The sequence below is a fragment of the Muscardinus avellanarius genome, assembly GCF_963383645.1.
Source record: "Muscardinus avellanarius genome assembly, chromosome: 8".
Taxonomy (NCBI): Eukaryota; Metazoa; Chordata; class Mammalia; order Rodentia; family Gliridae; genus Muscardinus; species Muscardinus avellanarius.
In genome coordinates, this window is record NC_137794.1 from 63,662,791 (window position 1) to 63,682,080 (window position 19,290).

At 38.5% G+C, this 19,290-nt stretch overlaps 1 protein-coding gene across 1 annotated transcript in view; it reads left to right on the forward strand.

Annotated features, from left to right (window-relative positions):
* Positions 1 to 504: 504 nt before the first annotated feature.
* FIG4 (FIG4 phosphoinositide 5-phosphatase) overlaps positions 505 to 19,290 on the forward strand; it is a gene marked incomplete at both ends in the record, with an annotated part of 134,712 nt that continues 115,926 nt past the window's right edge. Inside the window, 3 exons of the mRNA XM_080700458.1 lie at positions 505 to 570; positions 13,253 to 13,351; positions 15,231 to 15,354. Of these exons, the coding sequence (XP_080556584.1) occupies positions 505 to 570; positions 13,253 to 13,351; positions 15,231 to 15,354 (289 nt within the window). The remainder of the gene's footprint in view (positions 571 to 13,252; positions 13,352 to 15,230; positions 15,355 to 19,290) is intronic.

The window sequence follows — 19,290 nt, forward strand, 5'->3', positions numbered from 1 at the left end:
AGGAAAATAACAAAAGTAGGCACGGCAAAAAACAGATCAACTTGGGGATGAATCTATCTTTGAACTCTGGAAAGAGCTCTCAAAAGAAGCAAATCAATTCCAAATTTTCCCCCCTTTTCCAGAGGGTGGAGAAGAACGAGAAACTCTACAAATTGAGGCTTTTTCTCCGCCCACTTTTTCTTCTGCCCATATCAAAGATGGCGCCTTTAGCTTCCACCCTCAGCACCACGCAGGTTCCGGGAGTCTCCACACACCCTCTCTAGGGTGTTCCCTCCAGCCCCGCCCCTTCGCGCCTGGGCGGGGTTTGACTGGAGGCGGGGCGCAGGAACCCGGAAGCACCTGAGCCTCCGCGGGTCGTCCAGCGCAGTCAGTGTTTTTCGCAGCTGGATCTGGTGTCCGAGTTCTGAGGTGTCTTCTTGCCGGGGCTCCTCGGGTGATCCGGCGGCTGCCACTGCCTGGGCCGCGGCCTGGTGCCCTGTCGTGGGGTCCCCTTTTGTGCCGGCCATGCCCACGGCCGCCGCCCCCATTATCAGCTCGGTCCAGAAGCTGGTTCTGTATGAGACCAGAGCTGTGAGTATCGGCGCCGGCAGGAGGATGGCGGTCGGCGGGTGGGTGTGGGGTCGTAGGGCCGACCAGCACCCCGCCCCCCCTTCCTCTCTCCCTCCTCGGTTCCCTGATTCCGTCCATAGCCTTGGGGGAGGCCTGGGGGTCGCATGTACATACTTCTACTTACAAGCTCTGGCTGAACAGGTGCCTCAGGAACTGTTCCTGGGGTTCTGTATGAGTTACTGGGTTCGTATCACCTTTCAGAAAGTCTTTTAAAAGTCTAGAGTTCACGAGTTACAGTACAGGAAGGGGTATGAACAAATTTTGCCTTGGTAACTTTCTATTCCATGGCATACCATCGCTGTGATATACGTTAAATATGCACTTTTATTGCTGAATATTTTGGTTCTCTTCTTATTCAGAAGGAAATAAAAACTCATTTTTGCTTTCTAGTTTGTTTGAATAATATCTTTATTTTCACTTGACTTTATTTACATTACTTCAAATGGCCATGTAAATAGTGAATAGGCCAGTCATTTTTTATAATTGGTTACTAGTTCCCCACTTTAGGGAATGGTGTTTATAGATATTCACATGGTTTCTGTGGTTGGAAAGCAAAGTTGATACAGTACAACTTTTCTAAATTGGGGCACTGCAGTATTATGAGGGTCAGTATTTAAGATTACCCACTTCCTGGTGACAATATTGCATGTGCTTAATACTTGTAGATAGAGTACTTGTCACGTTGCTCTAAAATGTCTTTAAAGGCACATTCAGGGAAATTTGAGTTGTCCCCATTTGAAGAGTACAGGGAGGCTCTTTACTTGACAGTTTCTCAGTTATAACATCTCAAATAGTATGTTTGCCTCAGGCCATGAATGTAGAATCATTGATTTTTTTTTTTTTTTTTTTTTTTTTTGGTGGTGGTATTGGGGTTCCTGGAAACCCTTCTACCTCCAGGCTACACTCCCAGACCTATTTTATACTTTTTATTTGGAAACAGGGTCTTTTAAACCAGCGCGGCAGGCTTCTAACCTTCGCGATCCTCCTGTCTCCGCCTCCCAAGCGCGGGGATTACAAGCATGCGCCACCACGCCCGGGGAATCATTGATTCTAAATTAATTTTGCTGACAACTTCATTTGATTAGATCCAGACCAGATGATGAAATTATCTAATATACTTATTTGCAAGTAGCCTCAGTTCTCTGAAGAGAGTCATATTGAAATACAATTTTCTACTTGTAAGATATGCTAGTAAATGTCCCTAGTTAGAAACATTAGTAATTTAAAACACAGAGATTTCAGTCCACTAATAAACTGAATGTTACTATGACTGAGATGTTAGTGTCTTTTTTTTTCTTTTTCTTTTTCTTTTTCTTTTCTCTTGCAGAACTGTGGATTGAACCTAGGGGCATTCTTCAAGTTATACCTCTGGCCCTAGTTTTATTCTTTATTTTGAAACAGGGTCTCACTAGGTAGCAGAGAATCTCACTGAGTAGCTGAGGCTGGCAGGAACCGGCCATCCTCCTGTCTTAACCTCCCAAGTACTGGGATTACAGGTGTGCGACACTATGCCCAGCTTGTTCGGTGTCTTTCCTAAAGCACAATTCATAGCATAGGCCTTTTTTTTTCCTCAGAAATCTTCAGTGGCCCCATTCAGAAGAGAGTAACCTCTGAATTCCTTAGCTTGACATTCAGAGCCATATGATTTGTCTCAACTTGTCTGTCTAGTCATATCTAATTTAATATAAATTCAGTAAACACTTATTGAGGGTCATCTATATCCCCCCACCCAAAGCTGGGGATTGAACTCAGGGCTTTGATCAGGAAGGTGCTCTACCATTGAGCTACATACACCCCTATCCCGGTTGTGTACTCTTTTTTGCCTTATTTCTTTTTCTTGCCTGATGGTACTTCCTAGGACCTCTAGTACAAAACTAAATAGAAGTAGCTAGAGTAGACATTCTTGTTTTGTTGCTGATCTTAAGGGGAAAAACATCAGTCTTTCAGTGTGTGTGTGTGTGTGTGTGTGTGTGTGTGTGTGTGTGTGTGTGTGTTACTGGGGATGGAATCCAGGTGCATTCTACCTCCAAGCTATACCCCCAGCTCTATTTTATTTTATTTTGAAACAGGGTCTCACCAAGTTGCAGAGGACCTCTCAAGTTGCTAAGACTGGCAGTGAACCTGTGATCCTCTTGTCTCAGCTTCCCAGGTACTGGGATTACAAGCGTGTGCCACCACGCCTGCTTTAACTCTTGAATTATATCACACTATTGAATGTGATGTAATCTGTTGGTTTTCGTGGATTTCTTTTATCATATTGAAAATTCTACTCATGGTTTGTGGAGAGTTTTTAAAAATCCTGAGTAGATGTTGAATTTTGTCCAATTTTTTTTTTTTTTTTGCTATATCTGTATATGCCATTTTCTTTATTTTCTTACTAAGGTAAATTATACTAATTCACTTTCAAATGTTAAAGAAACATGAAAATTTTGGAATATACCCTGCTTAGTCATGCTTTATTATTGTTTTCATATATTGCTAGATTCTGTGTGCTAGTATTTTGTTAAGAATTTTTACCTTTATTTTCAGGATATGGTCTATCATTTTCTTTAATATCTTTAATTTTTTTTTTTTGCAGTACTGAGGATGGAACCCAAGTACATTCTACCTCTGACCTGCCCTAATTTTTTTCTTTAGGGTCTCACTGAGTTGCAAAGGGCCTCACTAAGTAGCTGAGCCTGTCCACAAACTACAATCTTCCTGTCTCAGCCTCCCAAATGCTGCAATTACAAGTGTGTGCCACCATGCCCAGCTTAATATCTTTAATACCAGGGTACCTCTAGCTTAATAAAATGAGTTGAGAAATATTTCTTCTGTCTTCTGAAAATTATTATATAGGATTGATGTTTCGTTTTTTTTTTAAAATGTGCTAGAATTCACTGCCACAAAGCAACTCCAACCCCACACGTGTATGAATTTTGTTAATGAATCAGTTTCTATAACAAACATAGGGCAACACAGATTTTTAGTGGGTCTTGAATCAGCTTTGGTAAATTGTGTTTTTCAAGTGATTTTCCCCATTAATCTCAGTTGTTAAATATATTGCTACCTTTTGATATAGGATTTTTAGCACAAATCCTTCTTGTATTTCTTTTTTCTTTTATTTGGCACAGGGAATGGAACCCAGGGTCATTCTACCTCTGAGCTACACCCTCATCTCTATTTATTTATTCTTTATTTTGAAACAAGGTCTCACTAAATTGCAGAAGGCCTCACTAAGTTGCTGAGGCTGGCCGTGAACCACCATGCTCGTGTCTCAGCCTTCCAAGTACTGAGATTACAAACTTCTACTACCGTGTCTGACTCTTTTATTTCTAACATTGGCACTTTGTGTTCTTTCTCATTTTTTTGATCCCTCTTCTAGGGGTTTATGAATTTTATTAATCACTTAAAAGAACCTATTTTTGCCTTAATTTGTCTATTATTTATTTTCTGCTTAATAAATTTTTGCTCTTAGACTTATTATTTTTTCCTCTTATAGATTTTGGATTAATCAGTATCTTAGTCCATTTGGATTCTTTTAACAAAATGCCATAAATTAGAAGGTTATAAGCAATAAACATTTATTTTTCACAGTTCTCGAGGCCTATGAGGTCCAACGTTGAGGTGCCTGCTGGTTCAGTGTCTTATGAGGGTCTGCAGTGTCCTCACATGGTTGAAGGGGCAGATAAAGCTCCCGCCTATCTCTTTTATAAAGGCACTGAAGGTTCTCCCTTATGACCTAATCACCTCTAGAAGCCCACTTCTTAATACTATTGCATTGTGGATTAGATTCCAACATACACATTTGGGGATAACATTAACATTTATACCCTAACATTCACACTATCTTTCTCTAGCTTTATACTTTTTTCTAATATAAATCATCTAAAATGATGCATGTAAATTAAAATATAGTCAAAAGCCTAATGACAGATGGGAAGAGTATTAGTAGCCCAGACAACAGATAAAGTATTTTCGTATATCCTTACATGCAAAAATATTTTATTAATCAGTCTGAAAAATAAAACATCTATAAAAAAGACAAGTAAATAAACAGATAATTCACCCAAAAGAAGTATGAATATGGCCAGGCATTTGGGAGGCTGAGACAGAGGATCGCAATTTATAGACAGCCTCAGCTACTTAGTGAGATCCTCTGCAACTCAGTGAGACCTTGTTTCAAAATAAAGAATAAAAAATAGGGCTGGGGCTGTAGCTCAGAGGCAGAATGCCCCTGGGTTCTATATCTAGTACTGCAAAAAAAAAATATGAATATGAAAAACATTCAGTCTGCTAATAACTAAAGCAATAAAATAAAAATAGATTCCCATTTTTTTTTTAACCAGTCATAAGGAAAAGATTGACCAAGGTCATTGGGAACACGTATCTAAGAGAAAGAGGCATTCTTATTTTATTTGGTGGGAGTGTACTGTTTATGGAGGAGTTAAGAGTCACATTAAGGAGCAAAAGAGACAGTGGGTAAGATGGCTGTTTCTCATCTTGAGGCTTCATCTAGAAGAATAATTAGGTACTCTTTCTCCTGAGGAGTATTTGGAGAGGAAAGGAAGTTGTTTTGGTAGATAGCATGTAGGAGGTATAGTTCTGGTCTGTGAAAGGCCAGCCCATCCCAAATGTACTTGTTCTCCTGGGTACCCAGCACCTTGCTGCTGCCCTCTGGCTCCTGTGATCCTACTCTGGTCTCATCTGACCTGTGGCCTGGGCCTAACACTCATATTGTTCAGTGCAACTATGGATTGCCCACAGGAGATTTAGCAACCTAAGTTATCTTGGGTGAAACTGCAATTTGCCTAGGTGGTTTTCAGTTTACAGGTGACTTTACTTAATATGGGATGCCCTGGGGTGGGGGGTCTTAGCATCACAGTAAGTGCCCATTTTAAACCAAAGAAATTGACATAAAGTCTTTGATTTTTAAAGTGGGTAGCTGAACAGAACTAAGGTTGTATGTGTCTGCATATGTATTTTGTAGGGGAATATTTTTACCATAATCTCTACTCTTATACCTAAAAATTGTTTGTACGTATTTATTGCCTACATTGTAAAAGGGTGTGAGGAAGCCCTCCTATCTGAATAAAATAGAATAAAATAATCAAGAACCACATCATGAGGAATATACCTTAATTAGTCTTGATTTGTGTAATTAGGGGACGAGAGAGAACAAAACAGAGTATGGTTGGCTGAGGAACTGGAGCAGGGACCAGAGGATATAAATGGGAGAAAGAAGCTTAGTGGTTATAATGGGCTTAGAGAATGTGGTCAGAGGTGACAGGATTTCACACGTTTGTCTCTAGAGGATTTGAAGCTTCTCCAAGTGAAGTCATGAAGCTATAGCAGGTGTATTCAGACATCCCTCTTTAGACTCTGAGATTCACTTCCCTTTTCTGGGCTAAGGGAGGCAGCAATTCTGCAGTACTCCTAAGACTGTGAGAAGTAACTTCCAAATCTTCTCTAAAAGTAATGCATTTAATCTGAAAGTTCAGGTGAAGTTGAACGTTAATTGAAGCTGTCACACAACTTGATATTTCTTCCCTTTTAAAAAGGGTGATCTTCCTCCCTCAGATGAAATGTGAATGATTAATTAGCCTGTCAGTATAAAAGGAGATAATAATGTTAGTAGATACTAAATTTCCTATTAAATGGATTGCCTATTGTATTCCATTTGGATACCATGTGTATATTTTAGAAACACATTCATCTTTACCAAGTCACCACTGTTAAAGTTACATACCACAATTTTAAGCTTTTCTTGTACAATGACACTCAACTTTCAGGAAAGAGTTGGCTTAGATCATTTTATATCCTAATGTGTATTAAGTCTTTTTTGTATACAGCCTTTTAAAAAGAATAATCCTGCCGGGCGTGGTGGCGCACGCTTGTAATCCCTGCGCTTGGGAGGCGGAGACAGGAGAATCGCGCAGGTTCGAAGCCAGCCTCGCTGGCTTAACAGACTCCGTTTCCAAATAAAATATAAAATAGGTCTGGGAGTGTAGTCTGGTACCACATACACACAAAAAAGAATAATCCTAATTCTTTACCCCCCACCTCTCAAACAGGCATCCTTCCACATATCTACAAACATATTTACAAACATTTCCCCACATATGTACCTGTTTACATGATTATGCATTCAAACTGTTGCATTCCTGATTTGTGGAGATCTTATTTACTCCAGTTATTGCTGCCTTTTCTTCCCTGTTGCTCTTGGACATTTTCTTTTTCTCACCTTGCATTTGAACTATGGGTCCTTGACTACTTTAGACTTGGCAAGCACTTGACCTTTTCTTCTTTCTACAATCTCTAGGTCTTACTATGAATTTATAATAAATTTAACCCCAACTTTCCCCTAGCTATGTAAATCTGTTCTCAACACATTCACACACCTTAGATATTTTATAGATTTCATCTTCTTGAAGCAGTGGGTCAGATCTGGACTGGCTGCTCCAGAGGCCTATGGCATGGCTGTCATCTTGGGACTTCCCTTCACCATTGTCCTGTTTTCTCTTTGTGACAATTTCTGTTTTCCTACACTGTGTAATTTCCTGATTCTTAATTTTTGCCCTCCTTTTGGTAGAGCAGTTTCTTCATGAAAGAGGATTCATGGAAGGTATTTTTTTAGACTATATGTTCTAAAAACACTTATACCATCATTAGGCATGATTGATAAGCTTACTGTTCAATTAGAGAATCTTGAAGGTATTAAATCCTTGTCTACCACCTTCCAGTATGACTCCTGAGAATTTCTGTTTTTTCTTTTATCGTTAGTTCAAAGCCTGATTTTTTTCTTTATAGAAGCATGTACAATTTCTTTTTCATCCTCTTCAAATACTTCAGAAGCATCAGGTTCCACAAATTTCCATGCCTTTTGGAAAGTCTTTGGTATAAAATGGAGGTTCTGTGGTGTAAATTCTCCACTCCACTTTAGGATTCAGCTTTCTGGGACATGCTTTTCAGTTTCATGGTTTTATAATTACTATTATTGTTTTCTCTTTTTGCCACTGGAGTTTGTGCCTAAAAACAAACATAAAAAAACCCTTACTATGGTTTTTGGTGTTTGGGAGGATCAGAGTTGCTCTTCATCCATTTCCAGATCCTCCCATTTGCACTTCAGCCAGCTCTGATGTGGGTTTGACCTCTTTTTGGGATGTTCTGTCCATGCTGCACTTGATTCCTCAGCAGTGTTTGATGCAGGTGGGTCTGCTCTCACCTTTTTCAGATGATCTCCTTTTTTTGCTTCAAGGAGCCCATCCTGGGCAGAGATTTTTCTGTTAACTGACCATTTCTCTCAGCTTCTTAGCTATTTCCTTCTGTGTATCCAGCCTGTAGGTAATGGAGTCCCTCAGGTTCGGTTTTGAGGGCCTCAGCTCTATCTCTATTCTCCCTGTGGGGTTTAAACCGGTCTCCTGGCTTGAAATACAATATATGTGCTGATGACACCACTGAGATCTCTTCTTTGAGCTCCAGATTCATATACCTGCTCTCACTTGATGTCTTTGGGCATGTTGTGAACAGGACTATTCAGTTTCCCTCAAGCCTGTTTCTTCAGCCATCCCTCCATCAATGAGTGTCACCACTACATCAAGCTAGTTGCTCAAACAAACACAATTGGATTTATTACTCCCTTTCCCAATCTGGTCCACCAACAAGTTGTATCTCCAAATTAAGCCTTGGATTTATCTTTCCCTCAGGTCTGTAACAGTTCTGATGTATATGAGACATTCATTAGTAAGTGGTCAATAGAAAACCAAGGTTAGTTTAAAAAAAAAAGTAGGCTCTTTAAAAGTGTTGAGATCATGAAAGGCAAAGCCAGGGAGACTATTTCAGATTAAAAGAGATAAAAAGACACAGTAAACAATGCAACACAATTCTGGATTGGATTCTGTTCTTCTAAAAAGATAGTTATAGAGAATATTATATGCACACTTGAGAAAATTTGAATATGGGTTGTATATAGATAAAATTACATCAATGGTATTACACCTATGTCAGAGATTGTCCTTTACTTGGGAAGTACAAGTTGAGGCTTCTAGGACCGATGTGTTATGATACCTGTATTCATTCCAAATGGCTAAAAAGAGCCTTTTATCAGGAGAGAGGAAGGAGAAAACAAATGCAATGCAGTGTTAACATTTGGTGACTCTAGGTGAAGGGCGTATGGTGTTTATTGTACTGTTCTGTTACCTTACTATAGGTTTGAACATTTTTTCAAAATAAAAAAAATTAGAAAAAATCAGCATGGAACAGAATTAAGGAAAAGATACTTTAGGGCAATTTTTAAGCTCCCAAATGCTGAGATCAATTTTGAAGCATACTAATTAAATAAAACAAATTCTAAGGTATACACAGTGATACGGTTGCTGTGTTCAAATGGGAGGAAAGAAGATGAAGTACAAACAAGGCCTTTCTGGAAATTACTTCAATAATAATAATGATGATGATGATGATGATAAAAATTAGTATGAAAATAAATTTCAACTGCCCACCAGAGGGCAGTGCAGACAACAATTCTGCTGTCCACAGGGGGCCCACAGAAAGCTCTGGTTTTCTTTCCCACATAACCAGCTCCACATGAGGTCACTATTTTCTGCACAAAACAATTGTAAGGTTCTTTGATCACTTAGACTCTTTCAGAATAGAGAATGTAGATAGTTATACTGTTTCCTGTTTCTTTCTCCCCACTCAGATCTGTTTCTAAAATCTAAAATTGTAGATTTTAGCTTTTGGCTTGCTGTGACTCATGGACTCTTTGGAAGGATCTAAATATGGGAGGTGTAGATCTACATTTCTGTGTGTAATTCAAAGGCCAATAGCACATTTTCCCACTAGCATATAAGGACATGTCTTTTTATTACAGACTGCTAAGTCATATTCTTATTACAATGTCTTTAGAATTTCTAGGATCTATAAAAATTCTAGGAGTTTCATTTAGGGATTTTACCTTTCTTAATACAGTGATGTGCTTTTTTGCTAAGTGGTTGACCCAGGAGAGCCATCTTGCTGTGTGCTTACCCAGAAAAGATAGGTTAATGTAAATGTTGTAGAAAATTACTCAGCAAATTAAAAGATTACTCTGTGGTAGGTGGTTCTTTCTCCTAACATTTACTCAACGCCTATGGAGCCAGATTGCAGTAGTAGACTAGGAATTAAAATGCACAGAGGTTATATTAAAGGGTTAGTTCCACGCTCTTAAGGTGCTGATAGTTAAATTAAGAAGGAAGGCAAGCTCCAAACAAATTTAGACATGTTCTCTGGAAGCAAGTAGTAAGCTCAGATATAAACAAAATTGCCTCAGGGTGAGGAGGATGGGTGATGAGTGAGGATTGTTGCTGATAGAAATGGAGGCTATCACTTATCTAAACTTGGCTCAGTACACAGAATTCTGCTTAGAGGTCCTTCAAGGCCAGACTCTGCATGAAGACAATACCAGCCTCTCTAGGTAGCTTGCTCTCACCATCCCACAGGAATGAAGCGCCTGTCCCATGTTCTCTTTGCATCTTGTTCACTCCTCTATTAGAGCGCATTATTCCTGGCTGTTAATTTGCACCCTCATCTTCCTGAGGACAAAGACTGGTGACTACAGGCTGGTGCACTCTCCTATTCTGGTTCCATTCTGGTCCTGCATGTGCTTTCCTCTCTTGGGTACACTCTCTTTTTTCCCTTTCCTTTTCCTCAAATACAATGGCATAGACTCACTAATGTCTTTAAAATAAAAGAAAGAAAAGGAACACCTATTGAGTGTCTTCTTTGTGTCGCACATTGAACTCTCTGTAAGGTGCTTTGTGAGTATTTTCTCGACCTTGTTCCTATAACGAATACAGAATACAGCAAGCTTCTTCCTCTATCAGGTCTTTGTTCTTGCTGTCCCCTCTCCTGGGAGCTGTTTTTCCTCAAGAAGTTCTCAAGGTCACTCTTTTTTCTGCTAATGATTATGAATAATTTACAAATTATACTTCTGAATTTTTAGGTTGGTTAGCCCCTCTCCTCTCAGCAGTGGGTTGGGCCTCATGGACGGGAATGAACTGAAGCCTCACTGAGATTCTTTGATCTCCTCCTTCTCTCTCTATGTCCCTACCCTTCTAACTGCTCCTCCACAACATGGAGTCTTATTACTAGATGTCCCAATGTAGTTTAGTACTACTACTACTACTATCACTTCCTCCTCCAACTCCAACAACAACTCCTCCTCCTCCTCCTCCTCCTCCTCCTCCTCCTCCTCCTCCTCCTCCTCCTCCTCCTCCTCCTCCTCCTCTTCTTCTTCTTCTTCTTCTTCTTCTTCTTCTTCTTCTTCTTCTTCTTCTTCTTCTTCTGTTACTGGGGATTGAACTCAGGGCATTCTACCTCCTGTTCTATACCCCTAGCCTATTTTTTCTTCTTTATTTTGGAACAGGGTATCACTAAGTTGTGGAGAGCCTCACTAAGTAGCTGAGGTTGGCAGCGAACCTGCAATACTCCTGTCTTAGCCTCCCAAATACCAGGATTACAAGTGTGCACCACCACACCCAGCTTATTATTATTATTATTATTATTATTATTATTATTTTAGAGTGTGTGTGTGTGTGTGTGTGTGTGTGTGTGTGTGTGTTTTGTGGGGATTGAACTCCGGGTTGTTTTACCTCTGAGCTACACTCCCAGCCTTATTTTAATTTTTATTTTGAAAAGGGGTCTCACTAAGTTGCAGAGGGCCTCGCTAAAATGCTGAGGCTGGCTGTGATCCTGCAATCCTCCTGTCTCAGCTTCCCAAGTACTGGGATTATACGTGTGCACCACTGTGCCCGCCTACTAATTATTATTATTAGAATTGGTTCATTTCCACCTCTTTATAACTGGTAATATCATCAAGACCCTTTAATCTTCTAGGAGATGAGGTATTGAGTTTTTTGGTTAGCCTTCCTTTTTGAGACCAGGCTAACCTATCATCTCTTAACATAGTTTTACTCTTCATAACCTGTAAGTAGATCATACCTTAATAAAATGTATATTTTCACAGGTCACTTAACAGAGACGAGTTGTAAGAAATATATCATCACATAATTTTGTTGTTATAAAAACATCATATAATGTACTTACACAAACTAAGCTATGTCATTCACTGATATAATAATTTTAAGGGACCAGCATCTTACACGAGGTCCCATGTTGACCCAAATGCTGTTATTTAGCAAGTGGCCATCTACATGATAATAATAAAACTTCAACTGATTGCTACAGATTAAGAGTTAAAACAGTATAACCAAACGTTCATATTCTGATAAACAGTTAAATCTTATCCATTTTTGAAGGCTCAGTTCTAGTCTGTCTTTCTTTCTTTCTTTCTTTCTTTCTTTCTTTCTTTCTTTCTTTCTTTCTTTCAGTACTGGGGATGGAGCACCAGGTGCATTCTACCACCGAGCAATACCTTCAGCCCTATTTTTTTTTATTCTTTATTTTGAAACAGGGTCTCATTGAGTTGCAAAGGGCCTCACTAAGTAGCTGAGGCTGTCCACGAACCACGATCTTCCCGTCTCAGTATCCCAAATGCTGGGGTTACAAGTGTGTGCTACCATGCCCAGTTCTCTTCTGTTCTTTTCTACATCTATAGTAATCCACATTAATGTTTCCTGCTATGATTTCCTGTGATCTACATTCTTTATTCACCACTTTATTGACCACTTAATCCAACTTTTGTGACCAGTGAAGTAGTAAACTGCTAGTTGGCTGTGGCAGTGTTTTCTCAATTTTTACAATGTTCAAAAAGTTTCATTTTTTAAGGGCATACTTGCAGCAAAATATCTTTAGATAATTTTTTCTTTTTAATGGAGCTTTACCTGTCTTCTTAAAAGCATTTTAAAAATAATTTATCTAGGCCCTGGGGATGTGATCTAGCAATAGAAAAAGTGCTTAGCCTGTGCAAGGCTCTGGGTCTGATCCCCAGTATCAATTCCTTCCCCAAATTTTATCTCGTTTAGTTTTTCTTAAGAGCATTTCCATTTAAAATATGGTTATTATTTTCCATTTTATTTTCCATTTTATTCTCTGTATTTACTTAACTTCTTAAGACTGATGTTATTGTATTCAGGTATAATGATCTAAAGAAGTGTTTTAAGAGATAAAAAATATTAACTATTTCCTGTAGCTTAACTATAAAAGGCCATTTTGGAAAGGCAGCCGTTTTAATTTTTTATAGGACTTTGGGGTGGATTTTTATAGTTGTTCTGGTAAAGTCATTGTTATACGTCTATAGGAAATGTTTGAAGATTTCTTTGACGAACTATCAATATTTTAATAGCCATGATAGACTAAGCTTCCTGATTATATGTTGAGCTTTCTAATTCTTGCCAGAGCTGCTTCTTCCTACTAAAGTTCAAACACCAGTCTCCAATCAGTCAGGTTAATCTCTAATTTTATAATATCATCAAATTCATCTGACCTGATGACTGGGACTATTTCAGACATGAAGACTGATACTTATCATGAAGCCACTAAGAATATTTCAATTTTAAAGTTTGACCTTTTGGAATCAGTCTTTCTTTGTCAGTTTTACTTAACAGGAACATTCTTTAAAAAGTAACCTGACATTATTAATGTACTTTTAAAATCTTAAGTTTTTATGAAATATGTATAGGACAAAATGCCTTTAAAAACTAATGACATTCCTTTTTATTTGTAGAGATACTTTCTAGTTGGGAGTAATCATGCAGAAACAAAATATCGTGTCCTGAAAATTGATAGAACAGAACCAAAAGATCTGGTCATAATTGATGATAGGGTAAGTATCTTGTAAACCTGAATATAAACATAAATGTTCATATATATGTTGTTTAAAGATTAGTGATATATTATTTTTAATTATGTATCTAGAAGTTATTATTTTTCTTGGTTGACTAGAATTTGAATCTCTAATCTGATTTCTAGAAATTACTAATGTTAAGAACTATGCTTGAAATATAATTTGCCTCTCGATTTGATTTTTGAAACACTCTCTTCAGATAAGGTAATGTTTATGTATATATATATGTACATATACATATATATATATATGTATATGTATATATATATATATGAGTTGACATTTTAGGAGACAGTGTAATTTAATATCGAATCTACCATAGAGAGATTTTCTATTACTACACTTTAGTGTGAAGTTATTTGAAGTCAGAGAAGGCTTCTGTGCCACAGACTTATTGTTACACTGCTAAAAATCACCTTTAGGGCCTCTTCTGAGGACTTGCTGTACACTAAAGAAATGCTAAACTATTCTTATCTGGATATTATGTTACACAGAGTCAGTAATACAGAGGTTTAATTTAGGTAGCACAGAAACATGAAGGTGCTAGTCAAAAGTAAAGTATAACATAGTTCTGTTAAATAGTTAATTTTAGTTTATCCAATGAAAACGCCCACCCGTTGTATTGAAGTTTCTGCTTGTGAATATTTCTGAATTCATACCAATTTCTGGTTTTTCAAGTATATCAGTAGCTATAATTTGAAATTCATTTTTATTAAGTTCTTTGCACAACTATTTTCTGTGTTGTAATATTTTGGATAAGTTCTTATTTGTAAAAGATTTCTTGCACTACTCCTGGGAGTCGATCACCCCCCATCTGCTTGGGAGTGTTTATTAATGTATGCTTCTTGGCCTTATTTGGGGATGGGAATGATTGGTTAAGGAACCCATTGAGAATTTAATGGCTATGGGAATTCTCTTAAAAATGCACATATTTTCAAAAATTTGCACAAAGTTTTAAGGGATTCACAGACTTGCTGAAATATTCTTATGAACCCCTTAAATGTCTGAATCTCTGGTTCACAGTGTAAGATTATAACATGTAATATATATATATATATATTTTTTTTTTTTTTTTTTTTGGTGGTACTGGGGTTCCTGGAAGCCCTTCTACCTCCGGGCTACACTCCCAGACCTATTTTTACATTTTTATTTGGAAACAGGGTCTCCTAAGCCAGCACGCGCGGCTGGCTTCGAACCTGCGCGATCCTCCTGTCTCAGCCTCCCAAGCATGGGGATTACAAGCGTGCGCCACCACGCCCGGCTATAACATAATTTTTAATATGGTAATTGAAGGGGTCTGGGGGTCTTTTGGGACCAGTGAAGGGGGGTCAGCTCAGGAAAGACCCAAAGCCAGCCTTCGGAGATAAGCAAGCAAGCAAGCAAGCAAAAGCTTTATTAAGACAGCCCAACTCCCTTTTATATCAGGCAGCTGGGAGGAGGGGGATTCCGCTCACAGCGGAAGATCGCACAAAGTTCGGGGCGTTTACTGATTGGGTGGCTCATACCCCAGTGAGTGTGTTATCAGGGGACTGGTTGTTGGGCATCCCGTGGCCCCTTTGGCAAGCTATGAGGTAGTCAGCATAATCCGGAAGAGAAGCCGGAGAGGTGCCATCTTTGGCATGACTGGGCTGCTTATCCTAACAGTAATATGATCCAATAACTTAACAATTAGAAATTAACATTAACTTCTGTTAAAGAACTTGTTGGTTTTTAAAAATTGTACCTTAGTCATACATTATTTTTAGTTACTTATTGAAATAGCTTTGATTCTTATATGCAACTTTTAATTTTCAGGGGTAAAGAATAACAAATAAGCACAACCTTCTAGATTACATTTGCTTATTTGCTTATTTTTTAGCATGTATATACTCAGCAGGAAGTACGGGAACTTCTTGGCCGCTTGGATCTAGGAAATAGAACAAAGATGGGACAGAAAGGATCTTCTGGGTTATTTCGAGCTGTCTCAGCTTTTGGTGTTGTAGGTAAGAAATGTGCCTCTATCTGACCATCTTATTTTATTTTAATTTTTTTTGTCTACATAGACTACTTAATGAAAGCTTGTAAAGCTATATAGCTTTATAATTATAACTCATCTTCTAGCTTTGGTAGTTTAAAACTTCATTATCCATCAATCAGATATCAAATGGCCTTTGCATAGCATCTGATTATGTGCTGAACATTGCTCAGTTTTATATACCATATGAACAAATATAGAAATGTCCTTGGGTCTTTGAGGAGTCCGATATCTGGCTTATTGTGGAATGAAAAAGTAAATCTAGTTTGGACTGTGAACATTTGCCCTGCCATTCATCAGCTCAGACAACAGGTACAGTAAAACTGCTCTAAAGTTAATAGGAATTTCTCCTAAAGACAGGCTGCAGCAACCAAGTATCTGAACCCTCTTCTTTGGGAGACAACTGCTTTCTGAGAAACTTAAAAAAAAATCACATACCATCAGAAACTTTACTGTTAGAAATTTTATCAGTAAGGTAAAACATCCAGCTATTAGCCTGGACCTTTAAAATCATTATAACACAGAGAAGTGATTTATTTTATAGCTTAGGTGCAGAATTTCAGATAAGGGGTTTATGGACACAATGCTCCATAGCTATGTTGGCTTTGTTGTATTTAAGAAAACTAGACTCTGAGTCAACTTCATAGTCCAGACTTGATACTGATCTCTATAATCCAGTGTGCTTTGGTTTGAGCCTCTTCATTTAAATTTTCCCTAGGCTCTGCCCCTCTTTACTTTAGTGAGAAGTTCTGTAGTCCCCTCATCGTGGTGAGTCAGTAAACCTGTCTTTACTGTACTGTGGGTTTATGGCAGTTGGGCTAGGACAGAGAAAAAAGATCAATGCATATGAAGCAATTCCAAGATTATAATTAAGAGCCGAGCTGGGCGTGGTGGCGCACACTTGTAAACCCAGCTCTTGGGAGGCTGAGACAGGAGGATCGCACAGGTTCGAAGCCAGCCTCAGCTACTTAGTGAGGCTCTCAGCAACTTAGTGAGACCCTGTTTCCAAATAAAGTATAAAATATGTCTGGGAGTATAGCCCGGAGGTAGAGAGCCCCTGGGTTCCACCCCCAGTACCACCACCAAAAAAAAAATTGGTGCATGGTAGTCATACATCTTAGTGAGGTACAATATGGTAGAGGCATGCATGTACATATTACTCATTTAGCTACTCTTTGTATAAAGGACCAGTTATTTCCCACCCCCAATATGTTGTAGACCACAACATGATGCTATGAGCTATGATTTATATGTAGATTGTGCCATGCGTGACTCAAAATGCAAGTTTATTGATATCTAGACTAGTCTGTGTCCTGTTCAAGGAAAGTTAATTGACCATGGATACAGGTGTGTGGCAATTTAAAATTGCTCCAAAGTTTCTAACTCCTTGATTTCAATGTTTTTACTTGTCTTTTCATGGTATTGAAAGCATAGACACCAGCATGGATCACTAGACCTTAATTTGAGTATTGTCAACCTAGAGAATTTTCTTTTCTATAAACATGGATGGATCTAGTTTCATAGGTACCTTGCCATTTTGGGGTCTGCTCCACTGTTATTTGGTGAAGAGCAGGATGCTGGATGGGATCATGAGAATTTATCACAAAGTCCTTTTATCTCATCCTGGGCATGTGAATGGGATAGGTGGCTGTTGTTCTGGAGTCCTGAATACTATCAGCTCTGTGACTATCCTAGCCCCTTTTGATACACAGCCCTTAGATCTATGTCCTTTTTCTGCCTATATCACCTGTTAGGATAATCTTTTATGCTGCTAGTATATTGGAGAGAAAGAGGTAAAATAAATGTCACTGTAGCAAATTGAGTGATAGACTGAGCTATTAATTAAAACAACATCCTGAAGACAGATGGGGAATCAAGGTAACAATGAAAAAAACAACACAGTGAGCGTGCCTGAGTGGTTGGGGATTGGTGAGATTTGATGTTAGAGATGTCACTGGAGTTCCAGAGAACTCCGTTGTCAAATGCCCTGAGTACCTTGTGGCGAGCTTTGGCACTTCTCTGCTGAAGGGCTGTTCTCACGGAACATCTTCAGGATGGTTGTTGGCTGGCATGGTGACCCCCAAGCAGGATGCTGCATCCTTCCCCGTTAGTGAGTTGGTAAGCTTCTTGCTAGCCCCTAGAGCTCTACGCCCCTGCACCCACTCTTACTTTCCTTGGTGCCCCTCTCAAGTGACAAAGCCTTCTTCACTGTGGAGAGAGAAAAATCACTTTTAAATGGAGATAGTCATCTTGTTTTCTCCACAGTACTCCGTGAAATTGGTCTGGGGTCAGAAGTGGATAGAACGAAGATGAACAATGTGTTGAGCATGTTCGAGCCATGAATAGTCTGATTTTTGGCAGATGCCTGTGCCAAACTAATGTCTTTCATTGTTGGTTGTATTTGACAGGAATCTTTTAAAAAGAGACATATATTTTCAATTGATAGTAAAAAAGGAAGAAAGTAATTTCACTTGTACTAATAACATTTGTGCTGCAAGGGGAAATGTAGAGTGATATAAATAGACTGGAGCTAAAAGATACATAAAATTGAAATTTAGTTGGAATGCAAGTAGAGAAAATTTTTGTGTAAAAATATATAGTAAAATTAAAGGAAAGATAATTTATTTTAGAAATATTTATTACTTAAACTTGATTAGATTCTCCTTTTGAATTTCTGCTTTCACGAGCCTTACTTTTATAAGTTTTCTCTTTCTTAAAGAATCACTGCTTCTTCGCTTGCTTTTAATGAGATTGTCATTAGCTTTTTATACTTCCTTCCCTCTCATTCGTGTGTCCTTCTGCTTTAGTAAAAGAATTTTTGACTAGTCTCTAAGTGAGGAACCTAAATGCACATTTTTTTAAAAAAAACAGTTTATGCTTTACTAATCTCTAAAACAAAAGCATTTTTATTGTTTCAGTAGTACATTTTCTCAATAGTGTGGCTTGTAACATTCTTTTTTTTTTTTTTTTGGTGGTACTGGGGTTCCTGAAAACCCTTCTACCTCTGGGCTACACTCCCAGACCTAATATATATATTTGAAACAGGGTTTCTTAAGCCAGCACCACTGGCTTCAAACCTGCAGGATCCTCCTGTCTCTGCCTTCCAAGCGTGGGGATTACAAGCGTGTGCTACCATGCCTGGCCTGTAACATTCTTAAGGCATTATCCCACTGTAGATTTTAGCTCACTTATGTTAAAATATTCATTTAATAATTTCTCTTTTTTGTCAGTTGAGTATAACATGAGACATACAATAGGTATTTGTCAGTTTTAGAGCAAAAATACATAGTACCTGATCCTAGTTTAGATTTTATTAGAATTTAACAAAGAGTATATAGGTTAGTTTGAAATGATAGTTATGCTAGTTATAAGATTCTTCATTGACAGTTTTTTAATTCAGTACTTTGAACGTGGCATCCCCTTACTTCTGGTTCCATTGCTTCCGATGAGGACATCTCTATATGACTTAACTGGCTCCCTTGAAGTGAATTGAGGTGAGGGTCACTGGGACTCAGGATTCTTGTCATGTTTGGGATTGAGCCTCCACCCTACAAGAAGGGACTGGGTAGAAGAAAGGACCTCAGTCACATTGAGCAGAAACTGTGGTCCTAGATTGGGAACTGGGGGTAAAGGAAGAAGCCTATCCTCTTAGCTCTTTCTGCCTAAGTAGGCAGCCTGTCTCATTGACTGCGGAGGGCATGGAAGCAGGCCATGATTCAGATGCCATGCACTTGCTTTCCTTACCAAGATTTAGTTGTTTTTCTTGAGTGATATTTCTCCATTTGCTCTATGCCTATAGGACAATTTCCAGAAACTGTGTCTTTTGACTTGTTTTCATAACTTTCACCAGTTATGACTATTTCCCTAGGGAGAAGGTCTACTGAGATCCTCACATTGCCCCTTC